Source organism: Crocodylus porosus, unplaced genomic scaffold, assembly GCF_001723895.1.
Source record: "Crocodylus porosus isolate Cpor-Errol unplaced genomic scaffold, CroPor_comp1, whole genome shotgun sequence".
NCBI classification, from domain to species: domain Eukaryota; kingdom Metazoa; phylum Chordata; order Crocodylia; family Crocodylidae; genus Crocodylus; species Crocodylus porosus.
In genome coordinates this window covers 10,871,405-10,890,107 of record NW_017728951.1, presented here as the reverse complement: position 1 = coordinate 10,890,107, position 18,703 = coordinate 10,871,405, and the positions used below count along the sequence as shown (strand labels likewise).

Sequence of the window (18,703 nt, the reverse complement as noted above, 5' to 3'; positions counted from 1 at the left end):
CCTCTGATCATGCGTGTGGCTCTCCTCTGGACTCTCTCAAGCTTCTCCACATCCTTTTTGAATCGTGGAGCCCAAAACTGGACGCAGTACTCCGGCTGCGGCCTCACCAAGGCTGAGTACAAGGGGGAGAAGGACATCCTAGGATTTGCTTGAGAAGCATCTATGGATGCAAGCCAGTGTTTTGGTCGCTGGTTGGTATGAACTAATGGTAAATCTTTTAGCTTACATAGTCAGGTTTTATTTTTTGACTTAGCAGTCCTGGGCTCAGTTTCCAGGACCCTCCAGCCTATCAAAAGGTACCGCATTACAAAGGAATCAGAATTCATGGTAGAGGTGATATCTTTTATTAAACTAAGTAGATTTTTGCAAAAAAAAAAAAACATCTTTAATTGCAAGCTTTTGGGCACAAATGAATTTAACCACATTACAAACACATGCACTTGCCCAGCAATGATCCAGAACACTGGTGTATGAATCATTTTCTAAAAATATCAGTATTTTAGGTCAGCTAGCAGAAAAAAGTCTATAGTACACTTGGGAACCATTGTACTACTATGCACTCTACTTAGAGTAACCGTGTTAAATATGTTAGCAACAACAGTGTTTACATACAGTATAGCTAGAACAGTTCTGCTGAAAGGCCAGCTAGGTCCATTAGTTTGGTATCACTCCCATGAAAAACAAAGATAATTCATATGGCATGAATGGATCTGACCGCAGTTAATACCAGTCAGTATGATTTTACAGAGAACAGATTTTGTTAAACCAACCTGATGTTCTTCTCTGAGCTTAGACGGTTTGGCCAATAAAGGTAAGTGTGGAGATGGAATGTACTTAGACTTTTGCAGTAACACAACTAGATTAGTATGATAAAACATTCAGATTAATAATTTAGCACTATCCAATAGAAATAAAATGTATGCTGGATTATTTAAGAGCTAGATAACTGACATCCCCAAAATTGATTGTTAAACAAGAATTATCATCAAAATACAGTGTTTCTAGTACTGTCAATGCAGCATGTTTTATATATAATTTCTTCAAGAACGTCGTGATGCCACACTGGGTAGAATTTGTAGATTCTGCTTCTAGATGGACCGCTGATGAACATCAGAATGGTTTCTCGTGTTGCCATAGAGACTGTTTCCTGTCGCCCATGGAAACGTGAGGCAGCAGATTTTCTAGAATTAAAGCAAGGCGGAGGAATGAGGAGAAAAGGCGACTGGGAGCTTTCTGCAGTCAGTTAGCAACGCCCCAGCTGGCATTGCACTGCTTAAGGAAGTATACTATTATTAGTGTTACTCATCATGGCGAATCGAAGGAGCACTGCTAATTTCATGGATGATCGGAAAGCACTAGATTTAGCACAGCTGACAACTTTTGTTCCCCAAATGCCTACTATAGCTAGTAAATCAAAAAACTTGTAAGTACAAGTTAAGGTTCTCTGTTGCATTTGAAAGGAACAGGGAGATTTCCTACTGAATGTCTAGTGATAGACACTGCTTTGTACCATAAAGAGTATTCTTTGTTTTTTCCCTTTAATTGAGTTCTACAGCACTATAAAACTGCTCCAGTCATAACGTAGAAAAATATCCTTCTGCCCTTTTACATACTGCTTCATCTTTGTTCTGTTTTGGAGTCTCCTGGCTCCTTGAGAACACTCCTGTGAGATAGCAAGTATTATCCTTGTAGAAATATGGAGAACTAGGTACAAAGCAAAGGCCTAATTTTCGGAGGTGCTTGCTAATGCATAGTGCTTCGGTGAGAGACAGCTAGGACCCAATTTACAAAGATACCAAGCCCCCGCCGTCCCTAGTTTTAACTGAAAAAATGATCAGATTGTTTTCAGAATTCTCTGTGCAATTACCATTCCTGTTGATTTAATTAGGGATAGAATTTGATCCCTGTTCATTAGACAGATCCGAGTAACACTATACATGCTAAAATTGTCTTGCTTTGCTCTACCTACATGCACATAACCTTGGCGAAGAGTGTATTTTCTTCACAAGTTGACTCTGTTCCTGTACCCCTCAGCTATTTACTTGCAGCTCCTTTTGCAGCTCTTGGAGCACTTTCACCAAGTGAAAAGAAAATATCCAAGGTAGGTACAGCAGCTTCAGATAGACCCTTATCTCTTACTGGCCATGGGGTTAATGGCTAAATAACATTAGAATCTCTAAACCATTATTCCCAAATGACTGATTCTTGCAACTGGAGACTATGATCTATCCTCCCATTGCATGCTGGTAGTTAAGTACTAAGGATAAAAATCATTACCCATATGTATCTTTTATGTAATATTTATGCAGACAGGCTCTTGAGAAGTCTCAGGTTCCATAGAGTAGAAATCATCCAAGAAATACAGCAATTGTGCTTCAAGCCGCATCCATTGCAAATCATGACAGTTGGCAGTAGGGTCCAGTTTTGGGGTGTCATAAGTTATCATAAGGTTCACAAGGTTCAGGATACATAGGAAAATGAAAGAGGCGGGTGAGTTTAAGAGCCAAAGGTTACACCCTTATTTACCCTTTTCATTCTGTAGGAAAGAATAAGTACCCTATTTTCCCCAAATACAAGCCAGTTATTTCTGCTCAGTGCAGCATTCAGTGACTTCAAGCGAAGTAACCAATATTCAGTGTTGGCTCATTCTGGCCCACACATGAATCCAGCCTACCTTTGAATCCTCTCACCTTTTACCCTGAAAGCTCAGTCTATAAAGCTTTAGGGAACTCCACCGTCTCTTTCTCTAGACTGGGGTGGGCAAAATGCGGCCCAGGGGCCGGATGCAGCCCGCCAGGCCATTCTATCTAGCCCACGGGGCCCCTAAAAAATTTAGAAAATATTTATCTGCCCTGGGCAGCTGTCATGCAGCCCTCAACAGCTTGCCAAAACTCAGTAAGCGCCCCTCTGCCCAAAATAATTGCCTGCCCCTGCTCTAGACTAATATGGCCCACCAGTCATTTTTAGGGTTTCCAGAGGTAAACATGAATCCTTTGGGCCTGTTGGCCATCTTCACTGGACATCAGCCTTTGGAGATACTAGTGATTAGGTTCATTGCATCGTCTACTTCACCATCTGGCATCTCTCCCCTTTTACTCCGGTCCCTTATTTCACTTAACTACATATTTGTCCATGTATTGGATAAACATGCCCAAAAGTACAGACTTTCACCCCAACCACTGATATACTTTATCAGCCTACTGAATGATGACAACAGAAGTGAAATATAGTAAGTAAATAAAATAGAGACAATGTTACTTCCACATGCACATAAAAAGATGAAACACTGAAAATGATCTTGGAAGAATTCCTGTATAAAAGTTTATATTGGGGTGTTAAACACATGGCCTGTGGGCTGGATCACCATAATCTGGTCCCTTGTCTGGCCCCATTGACTTGCACATTGTACCTGACTGGCCCTGCTCTGCATGAAGCGCTCTCTGAGGTTGGGTCTTGGGCCAAGCCACCCACAGCACTCACTGGGGTTGGGTCCTGGGCTGCACCGCACAGCACACTCGCTCCGGTGGGTGCCACATGCACTGGATCCAGCACATGGGTGTGGAGGGAGATTTGTGGGCCTGATATGCCTGTGGGCAAGTTCTGCACCAGTCATCCAACCCACGGAGCCAGATGAGTTTGAGACCTCTACTGCATGTGGTCATACAAAGGATGTAGTTCTCCTTTCAAACCCAATCAATGCATCTTCTTTCTAATATCACAGTCCTTTTAGAGTATGTCTACATTGCCCTCAGCTATGCTGAAGAGCACCACCTTGAAAATATGCAAGGTCCATTTGCTCTCACTCGACACACAACAAATGCCAACAATGTGCCTAGGACACGCTCAGCTCTGCTCTCAGCTTCTCAGACTTGCTGGGTGTGCTTGCTGGAGCCATGCACCCAGCCCCACTTTAATGGTAGCTACCTTGTTTTGCTATTTGGTTGAGATGGCTAGCAGCTTGTGGACAGGGCATGTTTAATGGAACCACTCCTTACAAATGGTTGGGGGTAGTATAGATGTCTCTTCAATGTACAGGTGCAGAATGGCCACAGAGAAGGCAGGATGGTTGAATGAAGTCTGGTGTGTTAGTGAGCTCTAGCACGTCTTCTCAGAATCCAAGTCAGGGAAGGGTTTTTGCGGTATCCTGGTTTTACCCTATCTCTGAGAAATTATAACTGTTGTATATTTTGTAGATTTAGCTTAATATTTCTTACAAGTACGATCTTGTGGGGTGGAATCCCCCTGCTTATGCACATGTCTGACAAGGATCTGTCCATATATTTGTTTAAGGCTGCCTGGCCCTTGAGACAACGCTGCGTCCGTATACAGGCTGGTTTGAACAATCGCTGGCAGTTTCCTTATGACTTAAGTTGTGATCTCTTAGGAGCTGCACAGGCCAGTAAGGCTTATAGAGCTGGCCTCAATGAGACCCTCAGAAGGATGATGACAGGTAGGAAAATGGGGGGAAATGTAATTTCCGCATTTTAAGTAGACATAGGTCTTAAAGCAGTACTGAATGCCTCTGAACATTGAATGGGTGTGGATTCAGCATCCAGCTGTCAAACTGAACATAATGCTTTTTTTCCAGAAATTATCCTCCAATTTAGCTGCACAAAAATATCAAGGCATTATCTGACTTTAGACTTAAATTGGATAAGAACTCCCAAGACTTGATGTTTATGGAAAATCAATTTGAAATCTGTGTCTCCAGATCACATCCCATCCCAGGGTACTTCTTTCTCCTTGTGGAAAACTGTTGTAACCAAAACCGTCCTCTAGTTTTGGTTTGGTATTCAAGGGACAAATAGAGGGCGCTACATTCCTGGGCTAAATTCATGGACCCTGCACAATCTCCATTTTCCTTCTTTGCTGATCTGGAGTGGATCTGCAAGGCATGATCTGTGTGTGGTATCAGGTGATTGGCCTTTTCCTTGCAACCTCCTCAAGGGCTCTTCTGCTGAAGGCAAATGGCTTGCTTATTTCCCCAATTTGCAATGGTGTTGCTAGGTCTCATGATGTTATTTGGAGTCCTGTGGTATGTGATGTTTGACTTAACGGCCTGGACGGTTTAGCCAGTTCAAAAACTACAGTAAGTGTCTAGCCCGCGCGGTTGCTGAGACAAGTTTGAAAATGTGTCCTGAGAGTCCCATACAAGCTCAAAAAAAAAAAAAAAAACCGATGGCAAAGAAAAAGTGATTATTATTTTTCTTTTAATCTCATGTTTTGGAGCCAATATTTTGGGATTGACTCATAATGTTTCAATGTTTTAATATGATTATACTGGCAATAAGACACAAAAATTCAGATACTGCTCCTTTAAGCATATAGGGGCTAGGACATGGGAACAGCCTTGAGGCACTTGGACGTCTGTGGTGCTATTTGGGCTGGCCCTTCATCCAACCTATCCATTTATCTTTTTGCTCTGACTTCAGTCCCACTCTGGCTCTCTCCTGAACTTTCGTGGCCTATTTCCCTTGCAGTGCTTTCTCAGCTTCTCCAGGAAATCCACCACCAGGCCTTCCTCTCCCTGCTTTCGGTATGGCCATAGTAAGAGCTGAGTACAATAGGAAGAGAAAAGCAGCACGTTAGAGTCCTACAGGACTCCATGCTCTTTTCTTATTCTTCTGGGAATCAGTCTGCGTGCTGCTTGTCTCCTCTTTTGAGGTTCCCAAATACTGCTGCAGTACAATGATGTAGAAAGGATAGGGAGAGGCAGCTCATGTGCTGGGGGTAATTGAGGATGGGCTTTTAACTTGTCCAGAGTAGAGGTATATTACCTTTACAGACTTTTCAACCTTTTCCCCCCCACTGTATTGTACACTTATACATTAGTCAAGTATAGCATTGGGTTTATTTTTCCGTTAGAGGCAAGGATGGATTTAGGCACCTATTTGGGAAAGCCAAAAGGATTAAGTATGTGGCTAATATAAAGAAAGGTGTTAAATGCTTTGCCTGATCCTGATCCTACAGTCACCCTCAAAGTCTGTGGCCAGGAGCTGAACCCATGAATCTCAACTTCTAGTGCTTTTTTGTGTCTTGCTTAATTTGGGATAGGTGTTCATTAGGTGCTTAATTTTGGATAGTTGTTAATTATTTTTGCTGTGTTTTAATTCTTCCTAAGATTTTAAAGTGTCTTTTTTCTGCAAATGAAGCTAACATTGTAAGCCATCTAATTCTCAGTCAAGAACTCAACACTTGGGGATCTTGTTAAGTGAATGTAATCAATCCAGGTTTTGTTCTTTATGGAAAAAAACCCTTCTTTTTCTAAACAGAATCCACAACCCACGGTCTTAAGTTTTCCAGCCTGAAATTTAGCTTACATTCCACTCAGTCACTAATATATGCTTTCTCTAATTCTTCAGCTGATACACCTGTATCTCTGTTTGATGAATCAGAGGACTTGGCACCAAATCTGAAAGTTCAGACACAACTCTGTAAGACTAAGACAACCTTATCACAACAGGTTCAAAAGGACAGCAAGCTGGATAGGTAACAGAAAAAATGCTTACATTTTTTATCCTAGTTTAAAAAGGAACACGTGTTGGAACAAGTAGAAGTGAACTTAACTTTTGGTTAAAGTTTTGCCTCCCTTTCTCTTCTTGAAGGTTGCAAACCCATCTACCCAGTACAAAAGAAGTCCTCTTTTCCCACACACAGAAGCTGGGTGAAGACATGGATCCTGGTGAGTCATCTCAGATACTGCAACAGAAATAATGAGCTGAAGAGATTTCCCCTGGGATTTCTCTGCATTCTGAATGGGGTACCTATCTTCAGTTTTATTAGCTGCATTTTAATACATAAATTTTAATTAACAAGGAATTCTGTCTTTTTAGATGTGTCCTTAAAATGCTTGGGCTTCTTGTGGGATCTTCATCGTATCTATCTATTTAAATCCAAGACACTGTCACAGCTTTTAATTACAGCAGTCGAGTCAAGTAGGCCAAGTGATTTGGAAAGCATAAAAGGTATTCTAAGCAGTTTCTAATGGAAATATAGGGAAGCCTTTTCTTGTTTTCTGGGAAAGGAAAAGATAAATAGAAATCAAGGTTGTATCCCTTAGAATTAAGGTTTGGCTCTCTTGATCAGTGTCTGCTTCTCATTGATCAACACTGTGCATCACATGGAGTTCTTGTGACTTCTGGAAGCTCCTGAATTCTGGATTACTATTTCAGCAGGAGAAAAATAAATGGATGTAGACTACAGAAGGCTTTTCCTTTGTCTATTTTTTATTACAGTAAGAATATAGAGCCTAACTCCTTGCTCAAGGAAGTCAATGGAAACCCTGGCCAATGCCCTCAGCCTAATTTTGGAGGGATTAATGCTCAGTGAGAAAGTGGCTAGGTTTCCGTGATCAATTAGTTTCTCTGTTTGTTATGAGTGCCAGAAAAGGCTGGCAATTCTGTTGCTGGAAAAATGTCTGGTTTTTATGCACTGCATGTTTCTTTAAGCCTGAATTACTGCATGCCAGAGTGAGTTGTGCAGCAAAGTATTTTAGAATATTTATGGTGATTATGATGCCATATAAATACCATGCAAATGTTCATATATATTACACTTGTTTCTTGGCAGGAAACAAATACAATAATCAGTCTAGTCTGGCTGCCCAGAAAAGTAAAGAATATGCTAAAGAAAACCCAAAATTGAGAGCAGTCACTATTTCATTGGACATTCAAGACCCAGAAATCACTAGAGTTGGTAATGTAGATATATCAAACCATCTATTAAATCATGACTATCACCCAAAGACGTAGTGGACATTTCATTAGGTCAGCAACATGCTTGCATTAATTTAACTGTCATGGCTCTAGGGGGAAAAATACACTTGTTTTCTCTTCTGACAGTTCCGAAATGCCAGAATAAAATAAGTGTTTGGCATTTTGTTATATTTGCTTATTTTTAGTGGGGTTTCTGAATAGTATGGCTTACAAGTGATACTGAAGTTTGGTGCTTTGATCAGGTCCCAAATGCAAGTGAAGCAGATATCAGAATGGGGTTTCAAGTGGCAGACCAAAATGTTCTTAAAGGGCCCAGGGGTATGCAGGGCAGTAGTCTACCTCTCTCCCAGCCCTCCAAATATTTATGTAGCGGGGTTTTATGGCCTCAAATATTCAGTATTCCAAGACTGTTCCCCTTTGGCCTAATCCAGGAGATTAAGCTTACTTTGAAATCCTCTTGCTTCCCTCTCCATTAGAAATGAAGCCACCTGTGAAAGGGGTATATTTCAGATTTCACTTTCTTCTTTCAGTCCAGTAGGCTCCACAAAGTAGTTCCCAAGTCTCATGCTAGTGTGACCAACAAAATATCATTTAATCCTATTAAAGGAGAACAGAGGCCTAGTGCTGATCCACTGCGCAGGAGTGAATTTTATCACCAGGTGCAGTTCTGTGCTTAGCTTGTGGCCTAGAGTCTGCACGCGTGTCGCACACCATTGTGAGAGCAAGAACATAGACTACCTCGGAAAGAGAGTGGGGTGGCTTCTGATATCTATTAACTGAAAAATTCAGAAGGCTTTTTTCAGCATCTTTATTTTTCTTGAGACAGGAATTTCTGGGAGGATTTATCATTCAGATGGTATCATTTTGGTACTAACAATTCTGGGGCCCTGTATATAAGGCTTAGGTTACTCGCTCATAACTTAGGCAAGCATGATGCTAATAGCAAGGCCCTGCTGCACCAGCACTTTTTTTAACCAGTGAATAATTTACCAGACAGAAAAGGGGAAGCTTGCTCGATGCAAAGTCTATCCCCAGTTGAAGGGAGGGAAACCTAATGCTGAAGCTCTTTATTTTTTCTTTTGCATGCATTGGGAAGGCTTTGCCATAGCACTCAAGAATTTATACAATACAGAACCAGAAGTAGAAGAAGCTGATGTTTTGGCAGTCCTGGCAGCTGCATCAGTGCTGCAGTTCCCTAGCCTCTTCCAGAAGTAAGTGGACTTTTACTTCCTGAAGGTGCTGGGTCTGCTTCTCCTGTCGCTGCAGGGCTCTTTTTTCCCTCTATGTGAAGGGGTAGAGACATGTGCTTTTGAAAATGAAAGATCAGGACCCTGTTCCTGGTTTCTCAGGTAACATAGTGTACGAGTATTGTGTCTGTTGTCTCCACATGTGGATTCCTTATAAAACAACACCTAGAATGTGTATATTTTAAGGAGCCTTGCTATCAGCGTATTAAGGTATACAAAATCTGCATCAGAAGCTGGATGAATCTTAGGAACAGAAGAGGCACCCTAGGTTTTATATTATATAAGAAGGATATAAAGAGAAAATAAGTGTCCACTTCTTTCAGACATGATAGGATGTTTGTGATAGATTAGGTGTGGACCGGGGATGCTAATTCTGTTGAGAAGCCTTGTGCATAGATAGGAGGGGTGTGCAAAGTGGGCCCTATTTGGTTCAGATTTAGATTTGACCTGAATCAGGGCCACTGATTTGACTCATTAAGTCGAATCACTGTCCCTGATTCAATTTGACCAAGTCCGAATCTGCAGATTCGGAGAATCAGTGATTCAGACATAGACACAGCTTTAAATGTTTTTTCTACATACCTCGAGGTACCAGCACCGCTTATGAACGCTGCGATGCGGGGCTGATGGAGCGTCCTGCAGGAGTGCGGGGGGGCTCCAAATGCTTGGCAGTGAACCTGGAAGCGGACCGGAAATACTAGAAGTATGTCACTTGCGGGTCTGTTGCCAGGCATCCTGGGGAGCCCCCCACACTTCTGAGGGACACTCCATGCACCCCAGCATCGCAGCACTCACGAGCCCCTGATATCTAGAGGTATGTAGAAAAAACATTTAAAGCTGTCTCTATGTCCGAATCACCAAATCTTTACAAACCTCTGCGAATTGATTTGGAGGGTTCCGATTCGATTCGGAGAGATTCAAGGGTCCTCTAATTTGATTCGGATTCAGAGATTTGGCCACTGAATCAAGCTGAATCTCCACCAAATTGAATCAGGGAATGAAGCTTTGCACAGCCCTAATAGGGTGATTGGATTTTTTTCAGTAATATCAGTGCAGGTAGTTCACAGCATCTCATTATATATCCAGTATTGCCAACCCCACTGTGTCAAAAATCATGAGACAAACTCTTAAAAATCAAGAGATTTGGAATATAAATGATGAGATGCTATTTTTGAAGTGTGTGTGTGTGTGTGTGTGTGTGTGTGTGAGGGGGGAGTTATTTAGGAAGGTGTGGAGGGCTGTAAAGGTTTGAAGCCCAGGACGCAGGTCCCTGCACACCCTGGCAGGAAGCAGGTTACTGTGGAGCAGGAGTGAGGGGCAGCAGCAAGGGCTGGTGGGGCTATGGTTTCAGAGTGAGGGGCAGACACATGTATACAAACACATATGGACACATGCACACAGACAGACAACCATCCATGGCTCTGTTGTATAAGTCATCCTGGCCCTGGGGTCCCATTCACCCCAGCCCCATTCCCTCCCTCTCCAGGGGGGTCTCGATCTGACCCCACTACCCCTCCCCCTCCACAGACTTACCAGCTCGGTGCTTTCTACATGCACCAGCAGAAAAAAACCCCAAGCTTTGATCTCTCTATCAGGAGATCATGAGTCAGAGTTAATTTGACTTGGAAATCAGGTGTCTTGTGGTTTTTTGTAAGAGTTGGCACTACTGCATATCATGCCCACCTACCCACTCCCACTTGGTCTGCGTGACCCCTGGCAGTGAGGCAGTGCTTCTGAGCACGCTGCATTCCCGATCTTGAGTGCCCCCGCGCCACCCCACTGCCTCATTTCCAGGCCAAAGTGTGAAGAGCAGGAGTGGGGGGCTGGAGACAGCAGTGAGACTGTGCTCTGCCACTGAGGTGCAGATATACCTGTTGTGTCCTGAATACCTCTCCCCAAACCTAACAATGCCCAACCCTCACAGAAGTTCATTGCCCTTGCCTTGCATCTCTTCTCTTTTGCACTTATATAAAGACATAAAACTCCCTCAAATATCAAATAACTTTAGGTTTCCTGTTATTTTTTTTTTGTTTTTCCATGATTATTCATGCACCTATACCTATAGCTTTTGTATTAAAACAAGGGAGTAGAGCTACTAACATAAAATGCTTTTCATTAGAGGCTTGTGTACAAAACTCCTATACCTCCAAGCAGGTATTTAAGTATAATGCTTGCTGATTGCATTAGCTATTTCTGTGGTACTTCCTAGCACCTTATGCAACATATAATCATTTCAAAGGTGAAAGAGAGTAAAATCTAGTCCTTTTTAGAATTAGAGCAGCAGTATGTCAGAGCATCAAGAAGAAATAGTGTTTCATTTGCCAGCCACTGATACTGTACTGCACTGCAAATGCAATTTAAGTTGGTTCTTGATGTTAAGGTAAACTTAACAGATCATAATCGGTGCTACAGGGGAGCACTGCCTGAAAAGTGATTTCAGTTGCGCAGTTGTATTGGAATAACCTGGCTCCCAGTGAGAGTTACAATTGTGTCGTGCTTAACAATAGAACGCAACAAAAATCCTCCTACTGTAACTGCACTAGGCACGTATCAGTGGATCAAATATGTGTTAGCTATCTTAAGGTAACCCTTCTGATTAGCAAAGACTCATGGGAATATACCATGCAATTACTTTGTGCTAGCTTTCGAAATTGCATAGTGCACAAAGCAATCAATTAACCCTCATCTTCCTGCAGACAGGTACAATAATTTCATTTATAGTTGGGAAGCAGCATACGAAGAATAACACAGCAGGCAATTATACCAGCAAAGACCAATTTACACCTATCCACCGCTGTGACAAGCAACAACTGTTGTGCCATTCTTTCATTGGTCAGGATCCTTCAAATGCCGCTTAGTTCCAATTAAACAGTTAAGCTGTTGATCTCAGGGTAAGGGTGTGGACTCTGCCTCATTAAATCATCCAAACTTAGCATAGTAATAAGAATGCTATACAAAATGAATAGCAAACATGAAAAATAACCTATCGGCATCTCCTTCTCAGAACTTTACAGAGGACGAACATGAAGATAATAGCTTTTTTATGAAAAGTTAGAGATTCTTGACCAGTATGAAAATGTATTAATAAAGAATATCCCTGGCATCTTTTTTAAATGTTTTTATAGGAGCTGTGGCAGGCAAGGTTCTTTGGGTAGATATGATATCTTTTATTAGACCAGCTGAGTAGTTGGAAAAAAGTTTTTTGCAAGCTTTCGAGCACAGTCACCCTTCTTCAGGCTTAAGAAGTTCTGCTGTTCCGAGACTCTAAGGAATGAAAGAAGCTAAAAGTGTGACAGGATGCCAGTGAGATGTAAATGGCTGGAAATTAGGAAGAGGTAGAGCAGGGAAGGGAGGGGGAGAAAAAGAGGGGAAGAAAAGCCAAAAATGAGTAAGAGGGACTCTACATAGCAGATTTTCACAGTAGAAAAGAGGCTGTCTGTGAAAAAGTAAATAGCTGGAAATTAGGAAGACAAAGGGCAGAAAAGGAGGGGAGGAAGGGGGGAAAAGTAAAGCATAAGAGGTCAGGTCTGGCAGGTACCTGGTGAATCAGATGTCAGGCAGGTTGTAATGTGTCATAAATTCAATATGTATATTGAATTCATGATTTTTTGTATCCAGTAGATATAGCAAGTATAGGAGCTGTATCACTCAGCACGGAGAAAGATTTAACAATGCAAAGACAGTGGAAAGTTTCACTGAAAAGACACAGCACACCCTGGCGATGTGCACATGAGTGTGGACGCGCAGTACGTGGCACTGCAGACCCGTCTGCGGCACCACACCCTGCACATGCTGGTGTCCCCTGATTGCTACCCCGGGATACTGGAGTCAAAAAAACCCATGCTGAAAAAAGCAGGGTGGCCTAAGTGGTGGCAGTTCACACCACCCAAAACCAGAGCCTGGCCAGCTACAGCCACACTCAGGCTGCTGCCCAGGGACCCTGCTACAGCAGTGCCACAGTTGCAACTCCCCAAGGTTCCCAGGACCCCAGGTACAGCTGCCGGGGCCAGCACAGTTGCTGGGTCCCACCTCCCCTGCCCGCCCACAGGGTAACCTGCTGTATGCCAGAGCGTGGGTGGCATGGGCGTTGCCTGGGGACAAGTAGCAGCAGCACGCCTTCCCCGGGGCATGCCCATGCACCTTGTGCTGCTGCTACTTGTCCCCAGGGAAGCAAACGTCTGCGCACATCTGGATGCAGCCTCTGGGTGTGGCTCATGGCTTTCACCCAGTTCCACAGTTCTGATAAAACTTTGGATTTTCAAAGTGTCATCATTCTGTTATTTGCAAGTCATGTGATCATATTCAAGACTATAAACATATTCAATTGTCAGGTCATCTGATGCAGGCAAGGTTTCTTCTGTGTGGCTGAAGTAATGTTGGAACTATTTTTCAAATGTGCTGCCTCTGGAGGAGAAGTCTGTGTCACAGTTCATGCAGTCATTGTTCTTCTGTCTGCCCACCGCTTGGGAATCGTGCCAGCTCCAAGTTAGCAATAGGAGCACAATTGCAAGCTAACCTGATTTTTCTGCTAATGATACAGTTAGACCCAAAATTAGTTCCTGCCACACATACATGTTTATTATTCATTTGCTTATTTATTTGCCTGAAGGCATACATTGAAATGCTCACTGGTTTGCACTAGCACTTCTGTCTCTGCAGGCTATAAAACTGTGGTTTACTACTGCCAGTTGCCAGAAGCCTAATGGCAAAATAGTGTTTTGAACTGTCTGTAGCCCAGATGCTACACATGGTTTATTTTACTTCTCCAGGGCTGTGTTTCTGTGTCTCTTGGCACAAAAGCCTTGCCTCGAGTACTCTTAGGGTTAGAGAATGGCAAAAATATGTGGCTCTGTCACCTTACGGAAACACAAGGAGACACACATTGATCTGTCAACAGCTATGTCATGAATCATCTTGGTGTGTTATTTTACTGGAAAATATTACTTATATTTAAAATTAAATATATTTTTATGAGCTGTCAGACTGTGAGACATTTTTTGCTAAAAAGTAGTTGACTTCAGGAGCTATGAACAGGTCAACCTAATTCTCACAGGTAAAATGTAATTCTTAAAATAATTAACAGCTTTTTTCTACATCTTTGTATTCGCCTTAAAATAGCTGAGCCATCTGGGCTAAAGGCAACACTTTACAGGGAGATGCCAGAAGTTCTCCAAAGAAAAAGGGAAAGCTCATTAAAGGTGATACTGGAAACTTTCATGCTGTGGTTAAGAGTCACAAGTAAAAATAAGATTATGTTATTTCTCCAAAGAAAACAGTACATGCGCACAAAGACATAGGCTCACTGATCCGACTGAATCGAGTGATTTGGGTTATCAGAATAAAGCAAATACATGCAGCAGTTTTTCCACAGAGTAAACCAGGGTGACACTGAAATTCATTTATTCATGTTTTAAAGTGACTTCAGTGGTATCTAGACTCAGTAGTATGAAAGTAAAACTACCTTTTGGACATAAAAATGTCAGTAATTATGATCTCTTTCACCTTGGGATTTTACAATACTTTACATGTACTCCCTGTATTAAATCTCCTGCTCATTTCTTCCACATTTCTTTCCCTTTTCTTATGAACTCTTTTCTTTCTGTGTCCTTCTATGTAACCACTGATGACTCAGAATCCTTCCTGTAATACAACCCTTCTCCGTATCTAGTTTCTTGTTGAGTGTTGTTATTTCTTCCTTTCAGGATCAGCAAAATCTTCTCCTTTCTCATTATCCCCAATACTGAAACCTTCTCCATGCCTACATCTTGTGTAATGTCTTGACTATTTTAAATTAGGTCTATATGTTTATCATATAAATGAAATAAGTTTCCTGTTATCACAGACTGACATAGTGGTGCTGTCAGTAATAGCTGGAAACTTTTCTTCTAGATCACTTTAATATGCTATATTTTTCTTTTAAAACAAGGTTTTTCTTTCTGTGGTAGGTGTGTATCCATAATGAAGAATGGTATTTCATCAGCCAATGTATGTAGCTATTACTCTGCCGCTTGCAAGGTGAGGTACAAATGCTATTGAGGCTTTAACAGTATTGTTTCAAGCTGAATTTTAGTTCAGAGGACTGAGAGACAAGACCTGTTTAAAGAAGGTTTAGGCTGGCCTAAAGTTTTTAGATAGCTCTTAGAAAATTATTTCATGGGCAGTGACTGGTTTGTTATATTGTAATGGGTATTTCTTTCATTTATGCTAATTCCTTTGCTACAGTCAGCAAGTGTCTGTGTTGCCTAATGCAAATTAAAAGATTGGGTAGATTATTTTTTGAATTCTGTTGAACAGCCAAGTGGGACTATAATGAAGTTTTTTACTTCAACATTCAGCTTTATAAAGCACTTTCCCTCTAGTTTTGAAACTGTCCAGTTCTTCCTGATTGGACTAATCTGGTGAAGTAAAATACAATGACATCAATCGGTTGTGTGCTTACAGCTTCTATTCTTCATATTTGCACCGTCTACTGAAATAGGAAGCATTTTTCATTTAGATTTTCACCTTCTAGTGAAATAGGAAGTATTTTCTTTTATTTTATTCCTTTGGCTGGAGCTCTAGGCACAAGCTTGAATACTGTCAGCTTCTACCACTAGGTGGTACCCAGGGTTTATAAATTTCTTTGCATGTGCTTAACTCTTCTGCTATTTCTTTAATTAGTACAAACAGGAAAACCTGAAAACAGACTGTGAAAGATGGTTAGAGCTGAACCTGGTTTCTCACCTTGGCTTTGAGATCCATCTGCAGAATCTGCCACAAGAGCTACTGCATAAAGTGCTGAAATCTCCCAGGTCAGAATGCTGTGCCTTCCATGACTTTTCTGTATTCCTCACAGTCACCCCATGGCACTACCTTTAAGTGCACTATGGACCCTTTCGGATTGTGCCTGAGTTTTCACTGTGTAGTGTGCCGTATAAATATACAGGATACGTGTGGGTCTGATAAGTGTACAATTTAATCACAGATGAGACGCCCTCAAGTGAGCACAATGAACAAAAGGAGGGAGGCCAACTGTATAATAAAAATGAGATCATACAACTTAATATTACTAAATTGCTTCATATCATGTACAGTTATGGGGTTGCACCCACATGACTGAGAACCATCTACACAACTTCACTTGACTTGGAGCCATCTAGTTGTGCCAAAGCTAAACTACACACTTGCCCGATCTCTCTGTCCACAGTAGGGACCTACCAAATTCATGGCAGAAGTGGGGCGCGCTATAGCTCTTTTTATCTTGTAGGTTCTGCTGGGCACCCCGCCCTCCCCCCCAGCTGATTGGTGGAGGAGCCCGGCTTGCGGTGCGCTCCTGATCAGTGGGAAGGCAAAAACCGTGGCTTTAAATATAGCATTTTTGCCTCCCACTGCTGGTTGGTTGGGGGTCCCCGGTTGGCTCTGCTGTTTGCTGATGATTGATGGGGAGGCAAAACCAGCGCCATGTTTAAAACTATGGTTTTAGCTTCCCTGCTGATCAGGAGGGAGCAGTGGGGTCCTCCGCTAATCACCAGTGGGGGGGGCAAGGTGCACGCTGGGGAACATGCAAGATTAAAGGAGCTGCTGCACACTCTCCTTCCGCCAGTAGGTCCCTACTTGTATATAAAATGCAGTCTGGAGCTAGTTCACCAGCTGCACTGAAGTCCTGACTTCTATAGCTACCTTGTCGTGTTGTTATTATAGGTTTTCAGGTTTTAGAAAAAAAGGTTGAAAGTATTACATCAGTACTAGATAAATCACTAGTTCTGAAGTTAATTGAGTTCTGTGGAGCTGGTGTCTATTTTATAGTTTATTCCCCAAAGTTAAAGTAGAAAAGGTGCCTGTTTTACACAATCATATAATCATGTGAAAAATGGATGGACCTCAGGAGGTAATCTAGTGCAACCACTTCCTCAAGCCAGCATCATCCTTATCTAAGACATCCCTGTGGAATTCCTCTCCCTACAAGCTATAGGATGGTTGCATAAAGCATTTTCCTGGAACCTAATTCAGATTCCTCTTGCAGTGACTTTGATAAGTTAGACTGGGTTATCTGTACACTATGCTGTGCCAGACCAGAGCAAGCGAAGAAACTGTGCTTCTATAGTTGTAATTTCCTGCAGCAGTTTAGCTTTAACTGGGTAGGATTACATAGAGTGCACTATGCACCAGTGCAGGACAAGGAGGGTAAGGAGAGAGCATTAGTTTTTAATCTTGTCTGTATGCCTCTCCAGGAAATCTGTTTGCTGCATAGGAATAAGTCCTTTGAACAGTCCACTTCTATCAGATTTTGCTTGCCCTCTCCCTCTTTATGAGTGCATAGAGCAGTTAAAGCTGAATCTTGATTTCAACAAGTTTACTAGTGATTTACACTACTGTAATGAAGAGAAGGACCTGATGTTTAACTTATCATGTCCTACATCATGAGTCATACAGAGTAGCAGGGCTAACCACCTCTCTCTGTCATACAATATGCATAATATCACATGGGAGCTGCTCTCCTATTTCTCTATCTTGTATTGCATTCACAGTGGCTTCTGAGAAGCCAACAGGTTTATTCAAGTGAATGCCAGAAAAATCTCTCTCCCCCTCTCTCTCCTCCCAGCCCCACTTTGCGCATACTTTGGGGCTTACAGACAGGATTGTGGTCATGGTTCAGAGCATATAGGCGAAGGAGGTGGGAGTTGCATATTATGGTCCTATCTTCTGGAACTGAGCACCATAACTCAAAGGGAAGTGACTAAGAATTCTCCCCTATTTATGTAGTTCCAGAAACCCAGAAGACAGGAGCGGCTGTTTGAATACAGCTGTGATTCACATGTCACTCTCCAACTTCCTGAGGCAGAGACGTAAAAAGAATCTATTTTTAAGAGATAACTAAGACTTTCCCCAAAGTTTTAAAAACATTCTGACATGGTTGGAAATACTGTGTCGTCACATAGCAGAACCCCAAGAGCAGGGTGTTTGTCTAAAAAAATTATGACAGCTATAAAACTGAAAACCTGTGGTCAAATTGCTATTAGTTTCATTTTAAAAACAACTTGTAGACTGGTAAATAGGTTAAAATAAATTAATAGCCTGGCCTACTAAACACTTTGCTCCTAAGAACTCTGTCTGACATAAATGGGCATATTTTCACTGTGGTACATGCTCTGTTTCTTCAGCAAAATCCCATCTGGTAAGTGCTGTTGTTAATAGAAGTGAGGACTTGCATTCAATAGGTTGACAGTTAAAAATGAGCAAATAGTACCATATTCTTTTCGTTGCAATAGACTGCCTGGCTGAGGGTAAATATGGTGGAGGGCTCTCTACCTCCAAGTCCTTGGTTTGAATCTGAAAATGGGGTTCTATGATGTTTGGGAAATCTGTGTGAAGGCAGAAGATAATAGCCAAGTTCTTGGTGTATAGCGCTTGTCTACAACAAACCCATAACCATTGCAGTAAGGCATATCCTGTAGGGTGTGCGAAGCTTTGGGTGCTCTTTCGATTCGGAGGAGATTCGGCCTGATTTGGCAGCCAAATCTCCAAATCTGAATCAAATCAGGAGATCAGTAAAAAGGTCCAAATCAATTCAAAGCTCTCCAAATTGATTCGGAAAAGATTTGGAGAGCATCAGAGATACAGGCAGTCCCTGCTCGTTGCCGCAGGGAGCTGGACCTGGACTCCATGACAGTAAGTAGGGACAGAGGGGGAGTGGAGGAGGGAGGAGGGGACCATGGGGGGACCTTGCCAGGCCCCATCCCCTTCCTGGTCTCCCAGCCCCCC

The 18,703-nt window shown here is 42.2% G+C and overlaps 1 protein-coding gene across 1 annotated transcript in view; it reads left to right on the top strand.

The window, feature by feature from the left end:
* The first annotated feature begins 1,201 nt into the window (after nucleotides 1-1,201).
* Nucleotides 1,202-18,703, top strand: part of BTBD16 (BTB domain containing 16) — a 51,317-nt gene continuing 33,815 nt past the window's right edge. The window contains exons 1-10 of the mRNA XM_019556347.1: nucleotides 1,202-1,423; nucleotides 2,035-2,101; nucleotides 4,291-4,450; nucleotides 6,363-6,489; nucleotides 6,606-6,682; nucleotides 6,834-6,965; nucleotides 7,570-7,695; nucleotides 8,812-8,926; nucleotides 14,908-14,977; nucleotides 15,623-15,753. Of these exons, the coding sequence (XP_019411892.1) occupies nucleotides 1,308-1,423; nucleotides 2,035-2,101; nucleotides 4,291-4,450; nucleotides 6,363-6,489; nucleotides 6,606-6,682; nucleotides 6,834-6,965; nucleotides 7,570-7,695; nucleotides 8,812-8,926; nucleotides 14,908-14,977; nucleotides 15,623-15,753 (1,121 nt within the window). The 5' untranslated portion in view covers nucleotides 1,202-1,307. The remainder of the gene's footprint in view (nucleotides 1,424-2,034; nucleotides 2,102-4,290; nucleotides 4,451-6,362; nucleotides 6,490-6,605; nucleotides 6,683-6,833; nucleotides 6,966-7,569; nucleotides 7,696-8,811; nucleotides 8,927-14,907; nucleotides 14,978-15,622; nucleotides 15,754-18,703) is intronic.